This window comes from Rhinoraja longicauda, chromosome 20 (assembly GCF_053455715.1).
Source record: "Rhinoraja longicauda isolate Sanriku21f chromosome 20, sRhiLon1.1, whole genome shotgun sequence".
Lineage (NCBI taxonomy): Eukaryota > Metazoa > Chordata > Chondrichthyes > Rajiformes > Arhynchobatidae > Rhinoraja > Rhinoraja longicauda.
In genome coordinates this window covers 21,944,161-21,964,752 of record NC_135972.1, presented here as the reverse complement: position 1 = coordinate 21,964,752, position 20,592 = coordinate 21,944,161, and the positions used below count along the sequence as shown (strand labels likewise).

At 40.4% G+C, this 20,592-nt stretch overlaps 1 protein-coding gene across 9 annotated transcripts in view; it reads right to left on the bottom strand.

Moving 5' to 3' along the window:
• Positions 1 to 20,592, bottom strand: part of nap1l1 (nucleosome assembly protein 1-like 1) — a 40,497-nt gene that overhangs the window by 7,855 nt on the left and 12,050 nt on the right. For 5 of the 9 annotated variants that reach the window (XM_078417184.1, XM_078417186.1, XM_078417178.1 and 2 more), the window contains exons 3-14: positions 18,890 to 18,975; positions 16,632 to 16,734; positions 14,495 to 14,636; positions 12,753 to 12,851; positions 11,709 to 11,837; positions 9,525 to 9,596; positions 6,593 to 6,732; positions 5,760 to 5,905; positions 5,657 to 5,676; positions 3,573 to 3,695; positions 1,959 to 1,991; positions 1,725 to 1,778 (exon numbers count right to left, since the gene is read on the bottom strand). In XM_078417184.1, the coding sequence (XP_078273310.1) occupies positions 1,725 to 1,778; positions 1,959 to 1,991; positions 3,573 to 3,695; positions 5,657 to 5,676; positions 5,760 to 5,905; positions 6,593 to 6,732; positions 9,525 to 9,596; positions 11,709 to 11,837; positions 12,753 to 12,851; positions 14,495 to 14,636; positions 16,632 to 16,734; positions 18,890 to 18,975 (1,147 nt within the window). The remainder of the gene's footprint in view (positions 1 to 1,724; positions 1,779 to 1,958; positions 1,992 to 3,572; positions 3,696 to 5,656; positions 5,677 to 5,759; positions 5,906 to 6,592; positions 6,733 to 9,524; positions 9,597 to 11,708; positions 11,838 to 12,752; positions 12,852 to 14,494; positions 14,637 to 16,631; positions 16,735 to 18,889; positions 18,976 to 20,592) is intronic. The other 4 variants (XM_078417185.1, XM_078417181.1, XM_078417182.1 and 1 more) reach the window with 3 other exon arrangements.

Below are 20,592 nucleotides of genomic sequence, written 5' to 3'. Positions count from 1 at the left end.
GTTTTTCCTCAATGTCACCATCAAACAAGGCAATTTGACTTCATTTGCCCAAATCTCAAATATGTGAATATGAGAACCTATCCAAAAATATAAATATCTTTAGTTTGAATCATTGAGTAGTGTGTTCGAGCTTCTAGTTTTTAAAACCAATTAGCATGATTGTCTTGCATCCCTTTGCACTTTCCAATTATCTTGTAAGGTGTCTTGCTTAATTTAATACTGATCACCATAGGCTTTGACCCCCTTTCAGCAGTAGATTCAGGATCTTAATTCAAACATTTCACCTTGAGTCATCTCTTTTGTTTTCGTACATTAGAAAAAAAATCACCTTAAATCTCCGTCTTCCAGTAATGTCACCTCCACTACTTTTTTTTATTAACTATCAAAACAATTGAACTTTAATCAGGTGCTCTTTGTGTGAAGGCAACAAGAGTACAGGGGAGCTATTTATGTTATAAATGCCAGTAGCCCCTTGCTTGGTGACTATACGCCATAAACTATGGATTTTTGACATACACTTTTGCATGTCAGAAACGGCATAATCAGCCAAATGGCATGCGATGTTAATCATTCTGTTAATATTTCAAAAAATATATTTATTCCATTTGTATTAATTTGAAATAGAAAAATACAAAGGAATATAGAGCGATTTAGTAGTTAGATCAAGATAACATTCAGCCCAGTTTGAAACACTCAGTATAAACCTTCAGACAATATTCCACCCACAAAGAACATTTTTTACTACAGGAACAGAAGAGAATGGCACAGAGCTACTGCTTCGCAACTCCAGCGAACGGAGTTCAACCCCAAGACTGCATTTCCCCCAATGCCCCAGTTCCCTCACACATTTCAAAAACACAAAGATTTGCAGATAAATTGCTCGAGTGCATAGGTGAGTTGTGGAATTAGGGGCAGAGGGAGCTGATGGGAATGTGGAGGAAGTAGAATGGGACACGAGAAAATGGGCGTTCTGTCACAAGATGGTTTCTGTAGATGTCCTATAGAAACAGGACATAGAAGGGCCTGTTTCTCTGCCGGACAACTGTAATGTTAGATTAATTGGTCATGCAGCAGGAAACAAGCCCTTCGTCCCAGAGTCTGTGCTGACCATTCTGTCCCATTTGCATAGAAATCCCTTTCTAATGCATGCACTTACTTTTATAATCAGATGGTGCTTATAAAATCAAGTGGGTAATAGGGCATAAAAGTTATCTTGAGAAGTTTATGAATACAGATTGGGAGTAAAAGAAAAAACAAATCTCAGATTGTGAACTTGTCATTAGTACAAATAATCTTGACATTAAACGGTCAAACTGCGACCAAGAAAAAATATCTGTGAAGGTATTAAAGCCTAAGAGAAATTTAACAATTTCCCCAAACATTAGGGGTCACTTCACTTGGTGCCCCACAACCTTATGTTTCACGGGAAAGTGTTCGTATGATGGTTACGAGTTTGCAAGGTAATCTGCTTAATTTAATATTGTTCATAATATATTTAATATGTTAACACCACACCCTACTAAACAACATTTTGGTTGGATAAAGATTTGAGAAATGCTTCAAAACATCTAGTGTAATTGCGAATGTCACAAAGGAGAATAATATTTGGATGAAATAATTAACAGTGACCTTTACAAATGTACAACAGAAATAAAGTTAAAAACAAGCTTGGCACCCAATTTCCCTGGAATAAAAAATACTTTAGAAAGTGAACAAATTCCCACCTTAGGGTCATAATCTGGGTCATTCTCTTCATCTGCTTCTTCCTCCCCTTCCTGCTTAAAACAAAAAAGTCGGACAAGGTGGTCTGATATTTCTCTTAAAATGGCAGAGTCACATAACTCAACAAGAACTTTAGCAAAGACAAAAGGTTATTACAACGAAGACCAACAGAAATTCACAACATTGCTTATTTTCCCCCCAAAACACCTCCCCATATAAATGGAAAAAAGGATCACCTCATCATCTGCCTCTTCTCCCTCTTCGTCATACTGCATTGGGAGAAAGAAAATCAAGCTGAGTATTGCATTCCACATCTAATGAATCAATATGAAAATCATTTGCCAGCTTTGTACATATCCCTTTATTTGAGGCTCAATTTCATAAACCCCATTTCAAATATCACCAGGCAGCCTGACGTTTCAGCATTTAATTGGCTGAATTAATTGATACAAAAAAATCAAAAGCTTGAAAAAAGACAATTTCCAGACTATTATATATCTAATTACCCTTGTGATTCAGTGCAAACAGCAGTTCTGTAGCAAGAATCAAGATTCACATGAATGAAAGTTTCAAAGAAACCTGCCTGTTTAGTAGGAAGACATTTCACTGGAGACAGTCTGACAAGATCACTAAAATGTCAACTTTAGAATGTCCGAAGTCACCTTTCCATTCTAAGAAATCAAACTCTTTCAAGAACTTGGAGTTTTATCCCCTGTTAACTTGTAGAAACAGTTTGTATCTAATAATGCTTCAAATAATCCGTTTTTTAAGCCTTTTCTATAGACACCAGCATGAATAAAGATTTCCCAACCTTAATAGAAATCACGTGTGATTGTCATTACATGATTGATATTTCAGGAGAGTCAGAACAAATATATGCAGTAAGATTTTTGCTGTTCCTATTTTCTGTAGATGCTCATCGATTGAAGAAATTGGGCATTCAGTTACTACACAGTGTGCACTTTATAAAAGCACTTGTTCGTGCAAGATTCTTTTGGACATTTATTGAACATCCCCAATTGCTCCCAAATGGTTTGCTAAGCCATATCATATCATATATATACAGCCGGAAACAGGCCTTTTCGGCCCTCCAAGTCCGTGCCGCCCAGCGATCCCCATACATTAACACTATCCTACACCCACTAGGGACAATTTTTACATTTACCCAGCCAATTAACCTACATACCTGTACGTCTTTGGAGTGTGGGAGGAAACCGAAGATCTCGGAGAAAACCCACGCAGGTCACGGGGAGAACGTACAAACTCCTTACAGTGCAGCACCCGTAGTCAGGATCGAACCTGAGTCTCCGGCGCTGCATTCGCTGTAAAGCAGCAACTCTACCGCTGCGCTACCGTACCGCCCTCATGAGACATTTTATGTCTGGGGTCACATGCACAGCAGATCCTGCATGGTTTTCTTGTAGGGCATTAGCGAATCACATGCGTCTTTTCATGTTTACCTTTACTCATAGCATTTTTATTTCAGATTTATTAATAAACTTGAATTTAAATTCCCCACAAGCCACGGTGGGATATAAAAAAAAATCCAAATTAACATATCCAGGCCTAATATTAATCCAGCAAGTTAACCACGATGCCGTCTTACTCCTTAACCAGATGAATATCAAGAGCAGGTTCCAGTGTGGGTTTAGTTTTTGACATCCTCCATGAAAGCACGTTTTCACAAAAACGGCCTGGGGAATGTAAAGTATCATAACATGGTGGAATGACTAATAAAAAGGCTGAACATTTTGTTACTGCTTGTTTTTTTGGGATGCCAGTTTATTGACAAGTACCAGAACACAAGCATATAGCATCAATTCAGTGCTTGAATTCAGAAAAGGACTTACGTCGTCATCATCGTCTTCAATGGCCTCTCCTGTGAAGTATAAGACTGCTCGTGGAACTATGCGCTCATGCAAAAAGTGACCGATTTCAAAGTCAGCAGCAAGTATTGCCTCAGAATCTTCATCCTGTAATAAGAGTGTAAAATCTCAATTTCTAGCTTCATTTATATCTACAATATTAACACAAAATTTAGTTCTAACATAGCCAAAGTTAATCTCCTTGTCCAAGATTAGTGTTAGATCACCTCAAGGCACTGTTCCTTGAAGAACATTTAAAAGGGCAGGTAAATGTCCTTCGCCACTTCATCCAAGTTATTCCAATGCACAGGTCTCATTCTAAGCTGTAAATACTAGGAACTGCAGATGCTGATTTACAAAAGAGTTGTTGCTGACTAAGTGGATCAGGAGACCATGGATAAGTGACATTTCGGGTCAGGACCTTTCTTCAGATTTAGCGACTCACCATTTTGGGCCTGAATAAAGGTCCTGGTCAATGTTACCTATCCATGTTCTCCAGAGAAGCTACCTGACCCGCTGAGCTACTCCAGCACTGTGTCTTTTTTCTCACTCTATGCCACTGCCCCAACTTCAGAAACGGCAGCAACGATACCTCGGTTGAAAGATCAGTCAACCAAGAAAAGGCCTAATTACAAAGGTACAAATAACTGATGGCAAACCATTAATTATGAAAAAGAAAATGCTATTCAAACGTGTTGCTGACAAGAGGAAATGAGCAAATGCTGACCGATGGCACAGAAGAATTAATTGAATCAACCATTCTGATTTCTTGTTGCTATGTTACAGAGGCACAATACTTTTGCCAATACAAGCATCTAAATAAACGGCAAGATCATTAATTTCATTGAGCCTCATTCAATAAATTCATGCTTGATTTGATTGTAACATAGCCTACATGTAACATCCTACAGAGCCCCAGTAGTAACTTGCACTCTCACCATCCCCCAGTCTTGCTTTCTTCTATGGTCTATGGTCACTTCTCTTTGAAAATAGTCAGAATCCGCTTTTACATGCCCTTGAGAAAGATATTTACGACTCATAAGAAAATCACCTCATCTATATACTAAAACTCTCGTTTGTTTGTTCCTGAACTGCAGCCAAAACGGTACACGATAGCGGGACAATTTTAGGCCCACCTTACTCACTGTCGTCCCTATGGTGCTAATGGTAGTTTCATTGAAATCGGTGTTATATTTTTAAAGTTATTCACATTTTAGTTTAAATCTATCTTCTAGGGAGGGAGGGGGGAGGAAGGGATGGGGGCGGAGGGAGAGAAGATAAGGGAGGTTAAGGGGGATGGAGTGGGGGGGAGGGGAAGAAAAGGGGGATGGAGGGGAGGGGGGTTGGGGAGAGGAGGAGGGAGGGGGAGAGAGGGAAGGGGAGAAGGCGGTGCTGCACCAATACAGGAGAGGTTTGGGCCCAACGGGTCCACTTGGTCTGGTGTGTCTTAAATGGACATCCTCATAATTGAATAATGATTTTTAGTTCTAGATTTTCTCACAAGAGAAACCATCCTCGCCCCATCCACCTTGTTAAGACCGCACTGGCTCTTGTATGTTTTTTTCCCACGCATAATCTTCAGCAGAATTTCAGCCTGTCCATGGACAAAATGCCATTTCAGGCCATCAGGCTATCCATTTTAACTGCCTTAATTATGGTGGGAAAGACAATCATCTTTGGCTGGTTTCATGATGTCTTCTTTCCCCACCCTAACCAGAGATAATGTGAGGGCAGGAACTGCAGATGCCGATTTAAACCAAAGATAGACACAAAAAGCTGGAGTAACTCAGTAGGACAGACAGCATCTCTGGAGAGAAGGAATGGGTGACGTTTCGGGTCAAGACCCTTCTTCAGACCAGACCTTAACCAGAGATAAAGTGCTTAACTGATAGATATTTTGGAGTTCAATAGACAATGTTGCTAACCAGTAAAATCAAAGCACAGCAACTAAATAGCAGACAAGCAATCATGAGATGTGCATTGAATTGAGTTATATACAGCAATGTTAAAAACAAAACACTTTAGTCAAGGAACTCATGCCAACCATGCCAAATCAAAATTCAACTTACCAGCTCACCATTCTCTGGAACTGTGAGAAAGAGGAAAAAAACATTAGAATCTTATTTACAAATGTAGCACAGGATATTCAAAACACTAACTGTTTGCACTCACCTTCAGGTGGTGTAAAGAAATTGAAGAAAGAATCATTTGGTACAGTTTTTGTAACAGTTCGAACTGTGCCGCGGCCCTTATGCTTCTGCTTCTTTTTAATGATTTTCATTGTGATGTTCTTTCCCTTTTTCCAGTCAATATTACACCTACAATGAAAGTTACGAAACTCTTAAACTTCCAACATGGCTGGTGAACTTTAAAGTTAGACATTGGAGTCACAATTGGGTCTTTTTGTTTTACACCAAATTAAAATATGGATTCTGAGTCTACAGCACAACGTAAGTGATGCACGCCAGAAAACTAATAACTGAGATTTGCAGGGTTAAAGGGCCATGGGCCAAGCGCAGACAGGCGGGACTAGTGTAGATGGAACATGTTGGTCGGTGTGGGCAAGTTGGGCCGAAGGGCCTATTTCCACGCTCTATGACTCTACAACAAGCTTTAACTACCCTCCCATTCTCCCACCAACCACAACTGAGTTACCCAGCAGTACATCTAAGGGACGTTGAAGGAGATTGGAGCACCCAGGAGAAACTAAGTTACAAGAGAGCATTCAAATTCCATAGCTCTGGAGGTCACGGTCAATCTCACATGACTTTTACCTCAATTGATAACAGAAGGGAAAAGGCACAATCTCAGTTTTTTAAACAATTAGAAAGTAAATGCCGCAGGCTTTCAAGATGGCTCAATTCTAGATATATCTTTAACGTCCTCGCTTAATATTTGATTTGATTTGACATCCATTGGAAAAATACACCAGCAAAAATGTATTAATAAGATTTATTATTTAAATACGGCATCTCAAACCTCAATGCAGGTTGAAGTTGGCTTACCCAGTGCATCCCATAATTTCTGGTCCATCAAATGAGAAAGGGTCTGTTTCATCAGGCTCTGATCTCATCTTGTATGTCTTTGTCACTATTTCATTTGAGAAATAATCGTTTGCCTCAAACTTAAATTCGAGAGTAAAACTCTACATTAAAAAAAATACAAGTGGTGGGTGAGATAAAAATTAAAACAGAAAAGTACCAATCTTTGTTTTTAAATCTGGATCAGCATACATGCACACAGCAGCATTAAGAGTTCTTGCCTCTCAAACAATGTACATATGGACAAAGTAAAATCGATGCTTAATGCCACGGAATAATCATGTATAATTAGAGGCATATTATAACACGTTTATTACAAAGCAACAGGTACAATGGGAAGAGTTTGGGAAATTAAAAGTCTTCCAGCAAGCCTTCCTAATTTAACTCAAAAGTGCAATTGGCATCACTGGCAGTAAATAAAGGGAGGCAGGCTGAGCTGAGCTGAGCAGCCAATTTGAGAAGGGCTGCTTTGAGGTTTAAGTGTTGCTGGGAGATTAAAATGTCGATTTTGGTGATCGCTGGGCCTCAGAGAGGAGCGCAAGCACCACAAAAAGGTCAATAAGGTTTATTCTTTCTCTTTACCCCCCTCCTCCCCCCGTCCACTCATTTTTAAAGGGGTTGTAAGGAAAGTCAGTGGAATGGTATGCTCTTCATGTAAGAGGTTGGAGATCGAGGAGCAATCTAGTGTCCCCGATAACTATGTTTGCAGGAAATGTGTACAGGTAGAGCTTTTGAGACCTCATGGATAGTTGGAGCAGTAATTGGACTCCTTGAGGAAGGTAGGAGGGGCAAACGTGTTTCATAAACAGTAATGTGAGCGGGTGGTCACACCAAAGTTTCAGTCGGGTAAATGGGTGACAGCTAAATGGTGCAGGAGCTCCGTGTAGCTATGCTATCTTCAAACAAGTATAACGGTCTGGATACTTTTAGATTCACGGGGTAGGAGAAATTCCTTTATGAAAATGCATACAAGAGATACTTAGAAAATCCCCTCCTATCCAAAAGCAACAGCTCCTTCAACCTGCTAATCCCACTGCGCTGATGTTTTAAGAGACAGAACCACACAAATTTCCTCATGATGAATCGGGAAGATGAACATCAACAGGAGCAATGTTACGAGCCATGCATTATGCTTGGGATGGGGCAAGGGAAATGTTTGTCCAAAAAAAGCATAACTGGAAGATATGGAGGCATCATTTCCAAAGCAATACACTGGAAGGAAACAGTCAACCCATGACTATCCTGCACCTGATTTATCAGATCATGTGGAAAAGTTACATCTTCCTGGATTTAACTGTGCTGTTTTCAGCTTGGTAATTATCTCCAGTGCAGTGGGCTGATGTTTGGGGCATGAGTAACACCTGGAAGCCTTACAAGTGCCGACAGCCTTTGGAATAAACATTTGCATACATTTGAGTCTGCCCTCCATCTCAAACATTCATGGCCTGGGAAACAGTTTCATTTGGGTCATGCGTAAATCTTGAGGATATTGCTGAGCACATCAGGTAGCGCAGACACAAGATGGCACTGGTGAGCCTAGTAGCTCCCACTGAGCTGTTGTAACATTGAAATTAGCCCTGAAGTAGTTGTTAAACTACCAGCCCAGTAACTCATACCTGGACTAACAACCCAGGGACCAGAAATCAACTATTGGCAAATTTGGTGCTTCCAAGTTTGACTGACATTTCCCAATGCCTGCAGTTGGCGGGTTCCACTTTGGGCAACACTGTGGCGCGGGTGGTAGAGCCGCTGCCTCAGTGCCAGAGACTGGGTTCACTCCTGATCACAGTTGCTGTCTCTGTGGAGTTTGCACGTTCTCCCTGTGAAAGTTTGCACGTTCTCCCTATGCTCCGGTTTCATCCCACATCCCAAAGACATGTGGGGTTGCAGATTAATTGGTGCCTGTTAAATTGCCTCCTGCAGGGAGTGGATGTAAAAGTGGATTAACATAGAACTAATATGAACGGGCGATTGATAGCTACGTCAACTTGGCGGGTCGAAGGTCCGGTTTCCATACTGTATCTTTCAATCAATCTAGTCAGATTGCTACAGGACCACAAGGCAATTGGTGGTCCCACAGAGGAAGTCACAAACACCAGACTAGCTCATTGTGATAGTAACACCCATGCAATAAATATTTTCCTTTTGGGTTTTCTCTCCAGTGCATACAGCCACCACTTTGTTCTTTGGTTAGGTCAGATTTGTCACATCTCGTTCAGGAAGCACATGAATTTCCAGACTACAGTGAAGCCTGTTAATGGGATCAGTTCAGTTTAGTTATTCGTCACGTGTACCAAGGAACAGTGAAAAGCTTTTGTTGCATGCTATCCAGTCAGCGGAAAGACAACACATGATTACAATATACTACATACCAGTTACTCGTACAATACAATAAGGGAATAACGTTTAGTGCCAGGTAAAGATCAAAGTAAGAAATGACGCTGTACGAATAGAGATGTAAGCATGGATAGATTGTACTGTGATTGTAGATCTGCTTCAGTGGTTAGCATGCAAGAAGTCACCTGGGTTAAGCACCATATTGGAAGCATCTTGGATCGCCCTGGAGAATGCTGGTATCCTTGGTAGCAAATTTTAATTTGAGAAAAGATGCCAGTGCAGTTTCTTTTAATGTGAGGCGGCTATGACATAGCAGCTACAAAATTCAGTCTCGACAGATTAAGGTAGAATAGCATGGAAATCAATGCTGATAGGAAGCCAGACCCAGCTAATATAGTGAAAGGCGTACATCTTTGTATCTTATTGCCACTTTTAGAAACACAGGTTACACTAAAGAGCCTTACAGACAAGACAAAATATTATGCAATTCGGGATGGTGACAGGCCTTTCTAGTATCTTACACATTCTGTGGCCAAAACTAAACTTTCAAGCAACTTACCATTGGTTGACCAGGATCTGAAAATTTAACCTTCAAGTCTTTTAAATGCTTCAAAATAGGCTCATCGTGTTCCTGAAAATTAAAAAAAAAAATCTGATTTATTGGTGCTGCATCTAGTAGATTGCCAATCTAGTCAAATTTTGTAGCCTCATACCAGTTACCTTTATAATCAAGTTTTTAAAACCAACAAGATCCACCAAAAAGAATAAAGACAAAAGACATACATACACACAATATTAGCTGCCCACCTTTAAATTAACCATCAAACCATGAATCTACACCGATCAGCCAAAACATTATGACCTCCTGCCTAATATGCTGTTGGCCCTTCGTGGGCCGCCAAAACAGCGCTGACCCGCCGAGGCATGGACTCCACAAGACCCCTGAAGGTGTCCTGCGGTATCTGGCACCAAAACATTAGCAGCAAGTCCTGTAAGTTGTGAGGTGGAGCCGCTGTGGATTGGACTTGTCGATCCAGCACATCCCACAGATGCTCAATCGGATTGAGATCTGGAGAATTTGGAGGCCAGGGCAACACCGTGAACACTTCATCATGTTCCTCAAACCATTCCCGAACAATGTGTGCAGTGTGGCAGGGCGCATTATCCTGCTGAAAGAGGCCACTGCCATCAGGGAATACCATTACCATGAAGGGGTGTACCTGGTCTGCAACAATGTTTAGGTAGGTGACACGTGTCAAATTGACATCCACATGAATGGCCGGACACAGGGTTTCCCAGCAGAACATTGCCCAGAGCATCACACTCCCTCGTTTTGTCGTCTTCACACAGTTGGTTCGGACGAGACGGGATAGCCTTCGTTGCCCTCGCGCATTGATGAGCCTTGGCCGCCCAACACCCCGTTGCCGGTTTGTGGCTTGTCCCTCCTCGGACCACTGTCGGTAGGTACTCACCACTTGTGGAGCACCCCATAAGCCTCGCCGTTTCAGAGATGCTCTGACCCAGTCGTCTGGCCATCAATTTGGCCCTTGTCAAAGTCGCTCAAGTCTTTACTCCTGCCCATTTCTCCTGCATCCAACACATCAAGTTCACAAACTGACTGTTCACTTGTTGCCTAATATATCCCTCCCCTTGACAGGTACCATTGTAACAAGATAACCAAGGTTATATAATTCACCTGTCAGTGGTCATGAGGAAGAACTTTTTCAGTCAGAGAGTGGTGAAGGTGTGGAATTCTCTGCCTCAGAAGGCAGTGGAGGCCAGTTCGTTGGATGCTTTCAAGAGAGAGCTGGATAGAGCTCTTAAGGATAACGGAGTGAGGGGGTATGGGGAGAAGGCAGGAACGGGGTACTGATTGAGAGTGATCAGCCATGATCGCATTGAATGGCGGTGCTGGCTCGAAGGGCTGAATGGCCTACTCCTGCACCTATTGTCTATTGTCTATTGTCTCACTGTCGGTTAATTAAGAAGTGAGGTTAACCATTCTATGGAAAACATTAAGCAGAATTTGCTGCCCTCTGCTGGAATAGTATCCATTTTAAACAAACGATTCCTGCTGCTCTCGCAGTCTGAAGGGTTACACGCTGAAATGTCACCCATTGATGTTGTCCAGAGATGCCACCTGACCTGCTGAGTTAATTCAGCACTGTGTTTTACTCATGATGTCGGCATCTGCAGTTCCTTGCGTTTCCAAGCAATTAAACCTTGCTGGTCATTGCAAGCGACTCCAATTAGAACCACAGGGGATCAGCCAATTCAACTACAACTTGGTGCTCAGTATAAACCCCACCAATTTTCTAGAATAAATTAACAATGGTAAAGTACAAAGGCTACAAGGTAGATTGGAAGATCTGAAATTCAGCCCGAGTATGCAAGTTCAAGAGTGATAACAGCAGGAAAGAAGCTGTTATTGAATCTAGTGTATGTTACACAATTCATTGAAGAGTTTACAATGTTTCTGAAAATAAAAGCAATGTTCACAGTTGGCAAAGCCCTGCTGCATTTTGCCATCAAAAGTATTCCAAGGGAGAGGCGTCTCTCCGTGTTGAGGATCCCGGCACCACTCAGACCCAGCAATTGAACTCAAGGGTGCAGGCGGCCAGTGAGTTCCACAGTCCATATCTATACAAACTGCACATGTTGAGGGACCTTGCCCAAGGGGAAAATATGGTTCTGAAACTTGACTCTCATCATATTAATTCATTATCCATTTAAACAAGCTTACCTGTACCATGTCACTAAGCAAATCCACATTCTTAAAAACAGTTAACCAAAATTCTGGAATTCCCTTTGGTGCATCCTTTTCTTCATCTTTCTTTTCTTCTTCCATTTTCGCCTTTTCTTTCATTTCATCCTGTAGCAAATCAAAGTGTTAATAAACCAAAGAGTTAGAACTATAGGTACCATCTAGAGACAGGACTTGTACTAGTTCATAAAACACACAGGTGGTGGAAATCTGGAACTGTTCTACAAATAAGTTTTTGCTAATTATTACTTTCAATTAGACTGAAAGAATTTTAAACAGCAAATGTTTTAAGAAATATGAGCAATGGCAGAAATGTGGAATTTGCTCACAGGTTACCCAAATCATTGAATGGTGGAAGTTTAAAGGTTCAAATGTCACTATGTTAAATGGATTTGATTTGACCTGTTTTTCATTTAATTCTAGAAATTTACAGCATGGAAAGAATCTAAGCAGCATTTCCCCCCCAGAATAAACAGTTGTCCTGAATATTAGGCAAATGGAAGATTGAAAGGGGGGGAGGGGGAGAGAGAAATTATAAAGTTGCAAACTAAAACTAAAAGCGCACATCTTTTAGTGCACTTTTCCCAGATATTTCCTCAACAGCCCTATTCTTAAAATACTAAAGGATTACAATAGGATGAGTATAGAAAAGGGAAAATAGGAACCTCATATCGTTTGTTGTATAATATGGAGTCTTGGAGATTTAAATCTTATCAATTTCATTTGAAGTGATTTAAAGCTATTTACGATTCCTATATTGCATGAAAAGTTATTAAAATACCATAAACAAAAGATATTTTATAACATATGTTATAAAACAAGCTATTCTAACACAGGAATCTCTGACAATGACTGAAGTCACTGAAACAATCTAAATGATATTATTCAATGATTATTTGCATTATCCCAAACAAAGTTGTGGTAAGTTAACCATGGAACATTTGTTGCACTGCCTTATACTAGAAGTAAATATGAACCAGGTTAAATTCTAATAAATCATGCCACCTGCTCAAAAAAGCTTACGAAATCTGGAATATTTACTGATAATTCCTCCTCTTCATCTCCTTGCCATTTGCAATCTTCCTCCGTAGGCTCAAGGATAGCATTGATGATATCACTCCTCTGAAGCAAAAACAAGAACCTCAGTTAATGAGAGTTAAGGGATTGGACACGTTAGAGGCAGGAAACATGTTCCTAATAGACAATAGGTGCAGGAGTAGGCCATTCGGCCCTTCGAGTCAGCACCGCCATTCAATGCGATCATGGCTGATCACTCTCAATCAGTACCCCGTTCCTGCCTTCTCCCCATACCCCCTCACTCCGCTATCCTTAATGTTGGGGGAGTCTAGAACAAGGGCCCACAGTTTAAGAATAAGGGGTAGGCCATTTAGAACAGACGAGGAAAAACTTTTTCAGTCAGAGTTGTAAATCTGTGGAATTCTCTGCCTCAGAAGGCCGTGGAGGCCAATTCTCTGGATGCTTTCAAGAGAGAGCTAGATAGAACTCTTAAAAACAGCGGAGTCAGGGGGTATGGGGAGAAGGCAGGAATGGGGTACTGATTGTGAATGATCAGCAATGATAACACTGAATGGTGGTACTGGCTCGAAGGGCCGAATGGCCTACTCCTGCACTTATTGTCTATTGTTTAGGAGTATTTAATTGTCATATGCACAGAAACAACAATGAAATTCTTACTTGCAGCAGCATAACAGGTCTGTAAATTTACTAACCCAGGTCTTTTATCCTCCTTAATAATGCATGCAGCTACGTGATTAAGTTAGTTATGCTGTACAAATATAACAAACGGCAAAGCGCATCTTCTGATCAGTTCTCACGGAGTGCAAGGAAATTTTCCGGAATTAGTTACCTGTTATTGAATGCTATACCAATGTGCAATGTATTTTCCAAGCAAAACAGAACTTAAAAATCTTACAACAAAATCAAGATGTTTCTACAAAATACCTAGGTGTTAAATGGACTACTCCAGTCTTGTTCAAAATGGGGAAAACAAAATCATCACAGACCTGCTAAAAATCCATCAGTTGAGCAACTCTTTTAGAGAGCTTATCTAACTGTTAGTTTTCAAAACTTGAAATTTTGGTAATTTGCTATTTTAGTTTTTAGCTTCTCTATTCAATATTTCTCTGGAACACCAGAGGTTGAGGGGAGATCTGATAAAAAATATATAAAACTGTAAGAGATATTGATAGGGAAGACAAGAGAACCCTTTTCCCAGGGTGAAAATGTCAAAGACTAGAAAGTATAGCTTAAAGGTGACAGAGGCAGCTTAGGGGAGAGGTTCAGGACAGTTGTTTTTTTAAAACACACACACAAAAGTGTGTGTCCTTTCAACCTCACGAACGGCTGCAAATCCAACCCTCGTCTAGACTTCAGAGGGCAACTGGATAGCCAGCACCATGAAGGAAATCTAACAATTTTTATTCAGAAAAAAAATTCTAATCATCCTTTTTTTTCTCCCAGCTGCTGATCTGGTTTGTGCAAGACAAGTCCTCTGGAATTGTCAAAGAGGACTCAAACTTAAGACATCAAAAGAAATTTATAAATCCTTTCCAATATCAATTTACCCAGTGAGCTGTGCCACAGGGTTGATCCCAAAGCGAGTGGCATCCATGGGTGAGGAGCAGAAATGCGTGCAGTAAATTAGAACTTGCTATTATTGCAATGGTGTTCTTAAAATGTTATTGAATTCAAGGCAGAAAATAGTCTTTCCATCTCCAAATGGAAGACCAAAAATACCATCTCACCTGATCAAAAAGGGGTTGATAGAGCACAGCATACTTCCTTTGCAATTCATGAACTTCTTCATAGAACTTGGCCTCTATATGTGCACATTTCACCTGAAGGTTCTTCAAAGCATTTACACGCTTCTTGACAATTTTAGGCAAGCTAAGTACAAGAATAAGATCAATTAGAATTGACTTGCACCTGGAATATAGCCAGTATTGTTCCTGTAGCAGTTTAACCAATATATAAAAGAAGTTTAATAGCTTCAACACAACGTAAAATTTCCCATATCCTTCACAGGACCATGCCCAATCACCACGAGGAGAGTTGTCTAAACAAAATTGATATCAAATCAAAGTTTAGTTTACAGATAAAACATGGAAACAGGCCTTTGGCACACCAAGTCAACATCAACCTTTGATCACCCGTTCACACTAGCTCTATGTTATCCCACTTTCTAATCTACTGCCTGTAAAAGGGGCGATTATAGCAGCCACATACCCTACAAAGCCACGTCTTTGGCATGTGAGATGAAACCGGAGCACCCAGAGGAGACCCATATGATCACATGGAGAGCATGCAAACTCCAAACAAACAGCATCCAAGGTCAAGATCCAACCTGGGTCTCTGGCACTGCGGCAGCGGCTCTACCAGCGTTGCCGGTGCCGCCAAGGTGATGCGTTCACCAAGGTGCAAAGTAAATAATTGGGATTCAAGCTAATTCACTTTATGAAGCCAGACAATGAATCTCCAGTAATTATATCACATCTGAAGGACACAAAATAATTGAGAGCATTAATAGTTTTCATTGTGATGCATTTCAGTTTATGAATATCGAAGGTCAACAAAACATCCGGAGACATAATGGCTGAGCACACTGCTCAGTTTTTTCTATAACCGGTAAACTATTGCCTCTCAAATACTAATACGATTTTATTTTGAAAGCACGCACCAATTAATTCCACCACCACACAGGCCCAATCATGAGCAATCTGTAAATTTATGCAAATAAATTACTATATCTGCAAATCTGTAATCATTTGCCCATCACTTTAAATTAGTGCCCATGATCCTTGAACTAACAATTTCTCCATTTTAACCTGAGAGGTTTATCAAATCTCCTCTCAAATTGTTTGCTTCAAGGGGAAACAAAATATCATCAAGCTCGTTCCTCATTCCAGGAAATCATCTACACCATGAGGTCAGTTGACAATAATTAGCAGTCTAACCAATGTTTATAAAAGGTTCTAATAACTTCAACACTGATCCTACAATTTAAGTTATGCAGTCCAAGATGTTATATCATATGCCAAAACCTGTTAAAGATTTTATGTACATTCATGGACTTTATTCCAATATGCCCTTGATGTCTCCTTGAACTTTCTATCAGAATTTACCACACGTCTTCTCTGCATCAAATGAATCAGTGGCAGATGAACCTTTTGAACGTCCATTCCGACATTCTACTCCCTCCTGCAGTCCATTGCTAGATTTTCACCCATCACAACATCATCACATTTGATGCTACAAGGAAATTGTACGCTTCACACCGTTTCCCGAGACATATATATCTCCAAAAACACACAACTAAGAGGTTCAAACATTGACAATGAATCTCTATTTGCTCTCTATTCCCAGATACATAAACACAATACAGCACAGGAATAGGCACTTCGGCCCACAATGTTTGTGCAGAAAAATACACCAAAATCAACATCTAAAATTCAGATCAAGTGCTATGATTTTGGAAGATAGACACAAAATGCCAATGTAACTTAGCAGGTCAGGCAACATCTCTGGAGAAAAACAGGCAATGTTTCAGGTCAGAACCCTTCTTCAGACATGATTTTGGAGCTGGCCCATTTTGCTGAGCCAACTAAATGAAGGAACCACACACATTAATTTAGAATGTGAGCCAAGATGAGCTAGCATTTTTAAAAGCTCAAAGGCACAGCCATTCCAGCAATACACTATGCTACTTAAGAACCTCAGTGGTAGCTCAAATTCTTGAAGCTGCAATTCAAAGCCTCGCTGCTCCTCACTGCAAAGTCTTTCCCAATTGCTGGATGGATTCTTAAGAATACAATGTTAACTCGATGTATCATAAACTGCCACACATCACAGCAGTCTGCAACAGTGGTATAGCCAAGTCTTTACCTTTCTATATAACCAGAGGGGTTTCCAACAAGTCCATCGAGTCGCTCTTGTAGTGCTGCCAAAATCCGTGGATTCTGCATCATCTGAACTGTAAGCTGTCGTGCTGTTAGCGTGGTGGGGGTGGAAATGAGACAATGAGACAAACTGGAAATAGCAGAACAGTTTAACAAGGTTACAATAATTACTTAAGTTATTGGAAGGCGAAACTTAAATGTTGCAAATACATTTGTCAACATATTTGAAAGGAACAAAAAATTGTGACACTGAACACTTCTCCCTTCATTGAAGCATAAGGATACAATGTTATTACAGCAAGGGATATTACAATGGGAGAAAAAATGAAACTGAATTCTGCAAGCTTTTAGAAAGCGATGAGATCAGCCATATGATCAACATACACACGGTTGCATATGAACAAGAGGCAAAGTCCCGGGAAAATGTTATACATCACGAGATACGAAAATAATTTAAAAACTAAATTAACACAATGAGAGCCGTGCAGTGACACGTCTAATGGAAACACTACCTCACAACACCAGAAACTTAGGTTCAATCCTGACCTTGGATGTTGGCTGTGGAGTTTGCACGTTCTCCCTGTGCCTGAATGAGTTTCCTTCAGGTGTTCTGGTTTCCTTCCACATCCCAAGTATGTGTGGGTTGTGAATTAATTGTCCTTAGTGTGCAGGTGAGTGGTAGAATCTGGGGGGAGTTGCTAGTAATGTGGGATCAGAGAAAAAAAGTGCTGCTGTTGGAACAGTGGGTCAGCAGCATCTGTTGAGAGGACTGGACAGTCAGTGTTTCAGATCACCACTTATCTGGACTGAAAGAGTAGAGCTAGTATAAAGAGGCGAGGGGGAAGAGTGAGGCTAAAACTGGCAACTGAAAGATGGAATGTGTAGGAAGGAATTGCAAATGCTGGTTTAAACCGCAGAAAGACAAAATGCTGAAGTAACTCAGCAGGACAGGCAGCATCTCTGGAGAGAAGGAATGGGTGTTGTTTCGGGTTGAGACCCTTCTTCGGACTGAGTCAGGGATGGGGAAATAGACATAAGAAAGTGTAGAATAGATTATTGTTAACTAGGAGAAGGTGAAAACAAAGCAAACAGATAAAATGTAATCAGGGACAGTCAGACTGGTCAGAGAACTGGGAAAGGGGAGAGATAGAGAGGAAAAGCAAGGGTTACTTGAAGCTAGAGAAGTCAATATTCATACCACTGGGGTGTAAGCTACCCATGCAACATATGAGGCGCTGTTTCTCCAATTTGCACTGGGCCTCACTCTGACAATGGAGGAAGCACAGGACAGAAAGGTCTGAAGGGTCGATCCGAAACGACACCCATTCCTTCTCTCCAGACACGCTGCTTGTTTCACTGAGTTAATCCAACTTTTTGTGTCTATCTTCGGTTTATACCAGCATCTGCAGTTCCTTCCTGCACAGAAAGGTCAGTGTTGGAATGGAAGGGGGAGTTAAGTGTTTAGCAACCGGGAGATCAGGTAGGTTTAGGTGAACTGAGCGGAGGTGTTCAGCGAAACAATCGCTGAGATGGATTCAGGTGAGATGGGGATATGGACAGGTGGGGAAGGTTGGAGATAGGGACAGAGGCTGAAAGGTGATAAGAGGAGACAAAGGGCTGATTATGAGGTTTGAATTTGATCTCACCATTACACTGGAGGACGACAGACAGGTCAGTACAGGAATAGGAAGGGCATTTAAAATGGCTTAAAATAGCTGCAGGTGGCCGCTGCAGACAGAGCGTTAGTGCTTGGCTAGACTGCTTTGGCTCACTTAAAGACAGGCAGCCACCGAGGGTACCAAATGCAACAAGGTCGGAGAAGGAGCATGCAAATCTCAGTCTCACCTGGAAGGGCTGTTGGAAGTGAGGGAGGAGTGGAATTAGTGTAAATGAATGGCTGATATGTAGCAAGAATGCTTGGTGGACCAAATGGCCTGTATCCATGCTGTATCTCTCCATGTCTCTAAAAGATGAACCTTCCAGGACCATTCAACTTTAAAAGTTAACACAATACTTCAGCAAGAAATGATCTCAAAATTAAAAATGGAGCTATTACACTGAGAAGGACAAAAAGATGGAGATTGTACTGAGTAAAAAGTAAAACAAGAGCCAGTTTTGGCAGTAGGCAGACCTCTGATCAATGCCAGTGGAAGGCTAGTGGAGACGACACACAAAGATAAAAGGCAAAATAAAATTTGGTTCATCTGCTAAGTAAATTTAAGATTAAAACTTGTACAAAAATACCTTTACTATCTTCAGATGCTTCTTCTTCCTCAATATCTTCCACATCTTCCATGTCTTCCTTCGGATCACTTTCAGTTTGCTCTTTGCTATGACAGATGGATTTTCAAAAATCAGTGGAGGATTTCACCAAGTCAACTTTGAAGATGCCTTTATCTCATTTGTTTTTCTGATTACCAGGATCGGAAACTCTGCTGTGATTACTGTACTACTCTTTTGTTATAGACAATAAACAGTCCCCACTAATGTCCTGCATCTTGTTATTTCTTAGCTTCATTCAAACAGATATTACTTTATTTGCCAAGCTATAACCATCTTTATTTATACCATCTTTATACCTTTATTTATACCATTTATATCAAGGTAATTCCTCTTCCTTTTCCAGTTTCTTCCAAATGATTCCTGGAATATTTAATACCAAACCTCAAACAAATTCCACCACAACTCTAATGACCATTAGATTGTAACTATTTATTTCAATTGTGCAATTTATTCACTGTCAGCCACCAAAGCTACACACATTCAGATAAATGACCTTCAATTTAGCTTTAATTACCATCTTTGTCTGCTCTTTCTGTTTGGAAGGGCACTCTTGTAGACACTTGTTCCACCCATGCTAATATGCATTTCATGACCCATCACTGTCTGCCTTGTATCCAACTATCCCCTATTACAGCTGCATTACTTTACATTTCATAAACTTGGTATTGTGGCCAGTTTGCTCAATCTCCCTGCAGTTATAATATCTCATCCAATTAGGGTGCAAGAACTGAGATCTGTTCAATGTGATTATCGGAATCCCAGCGTCAGCAAACCAGGCCAAAATCTCACCTTAACTGAGGTTTCTTGCATCCTGGTTGCACAACGTGGTTGAAATCTCATGTATGCAGGCAATTCATCACAAAGACATCTTGGTCTTAACAAGACTCAATATTTAATTTTAATAATAAGAACTTGAGTACTTTCCATTAAAATGTAATTCATTCACAGACACATCACTTGGAGGAACAGAAAGCCGGAAACACAATTTCCTCTGTTGCTTTCAACGAATCCACTTTCAAAGATGACAAACCCCTTAATACTTCCACTGACTATTGCATTCCGTCCAATATTTCACAATGGTCTTCGTGATCTACAAAGTTGCATCCTGCACGACTATTGTGAAAGCATGGAAATTATTCCAAGAAATTTACCCCTTTCCTTTGCTTTCACACCCAGACTACCCTTTTGGTGCCCAAAGGCCTCTTCAGCCATATGTCCTTACAAAACATATTGGTCAATTTTACTTACATTTAACGAGGCACAGTAGGCTCATTACACAATTTCTATGCCAAATCATTTTGTACCACCTTCCATGACAGTGTACAAAAGACCTGCAATTAATCTGGTCCAAACTATTCCACAGGTACTTTTACTGAAATAAAGTTCCCATTCTTCAACCCATCCAACAGTTTAAATATTCTGGTTAAAAAAATCTGAAATATTTAAGGACATAAGTCGCCTGAGAATTACATAGTTCACTTAAGCTGAAACAATTACGATAAAATAGCATTCAATCTTTGCTTCTTTGTGTTTTTCTCAATTCTGCATTTTTTTAAAGTATAAAAAGTATAAGAAGAAAGTACCTTTATTTTCATCCAAAAACATGGTTTTGGACGAAAGTACGTTACCTACAGTCAACAATGAGAGGCAATAAAAAAAAGAAA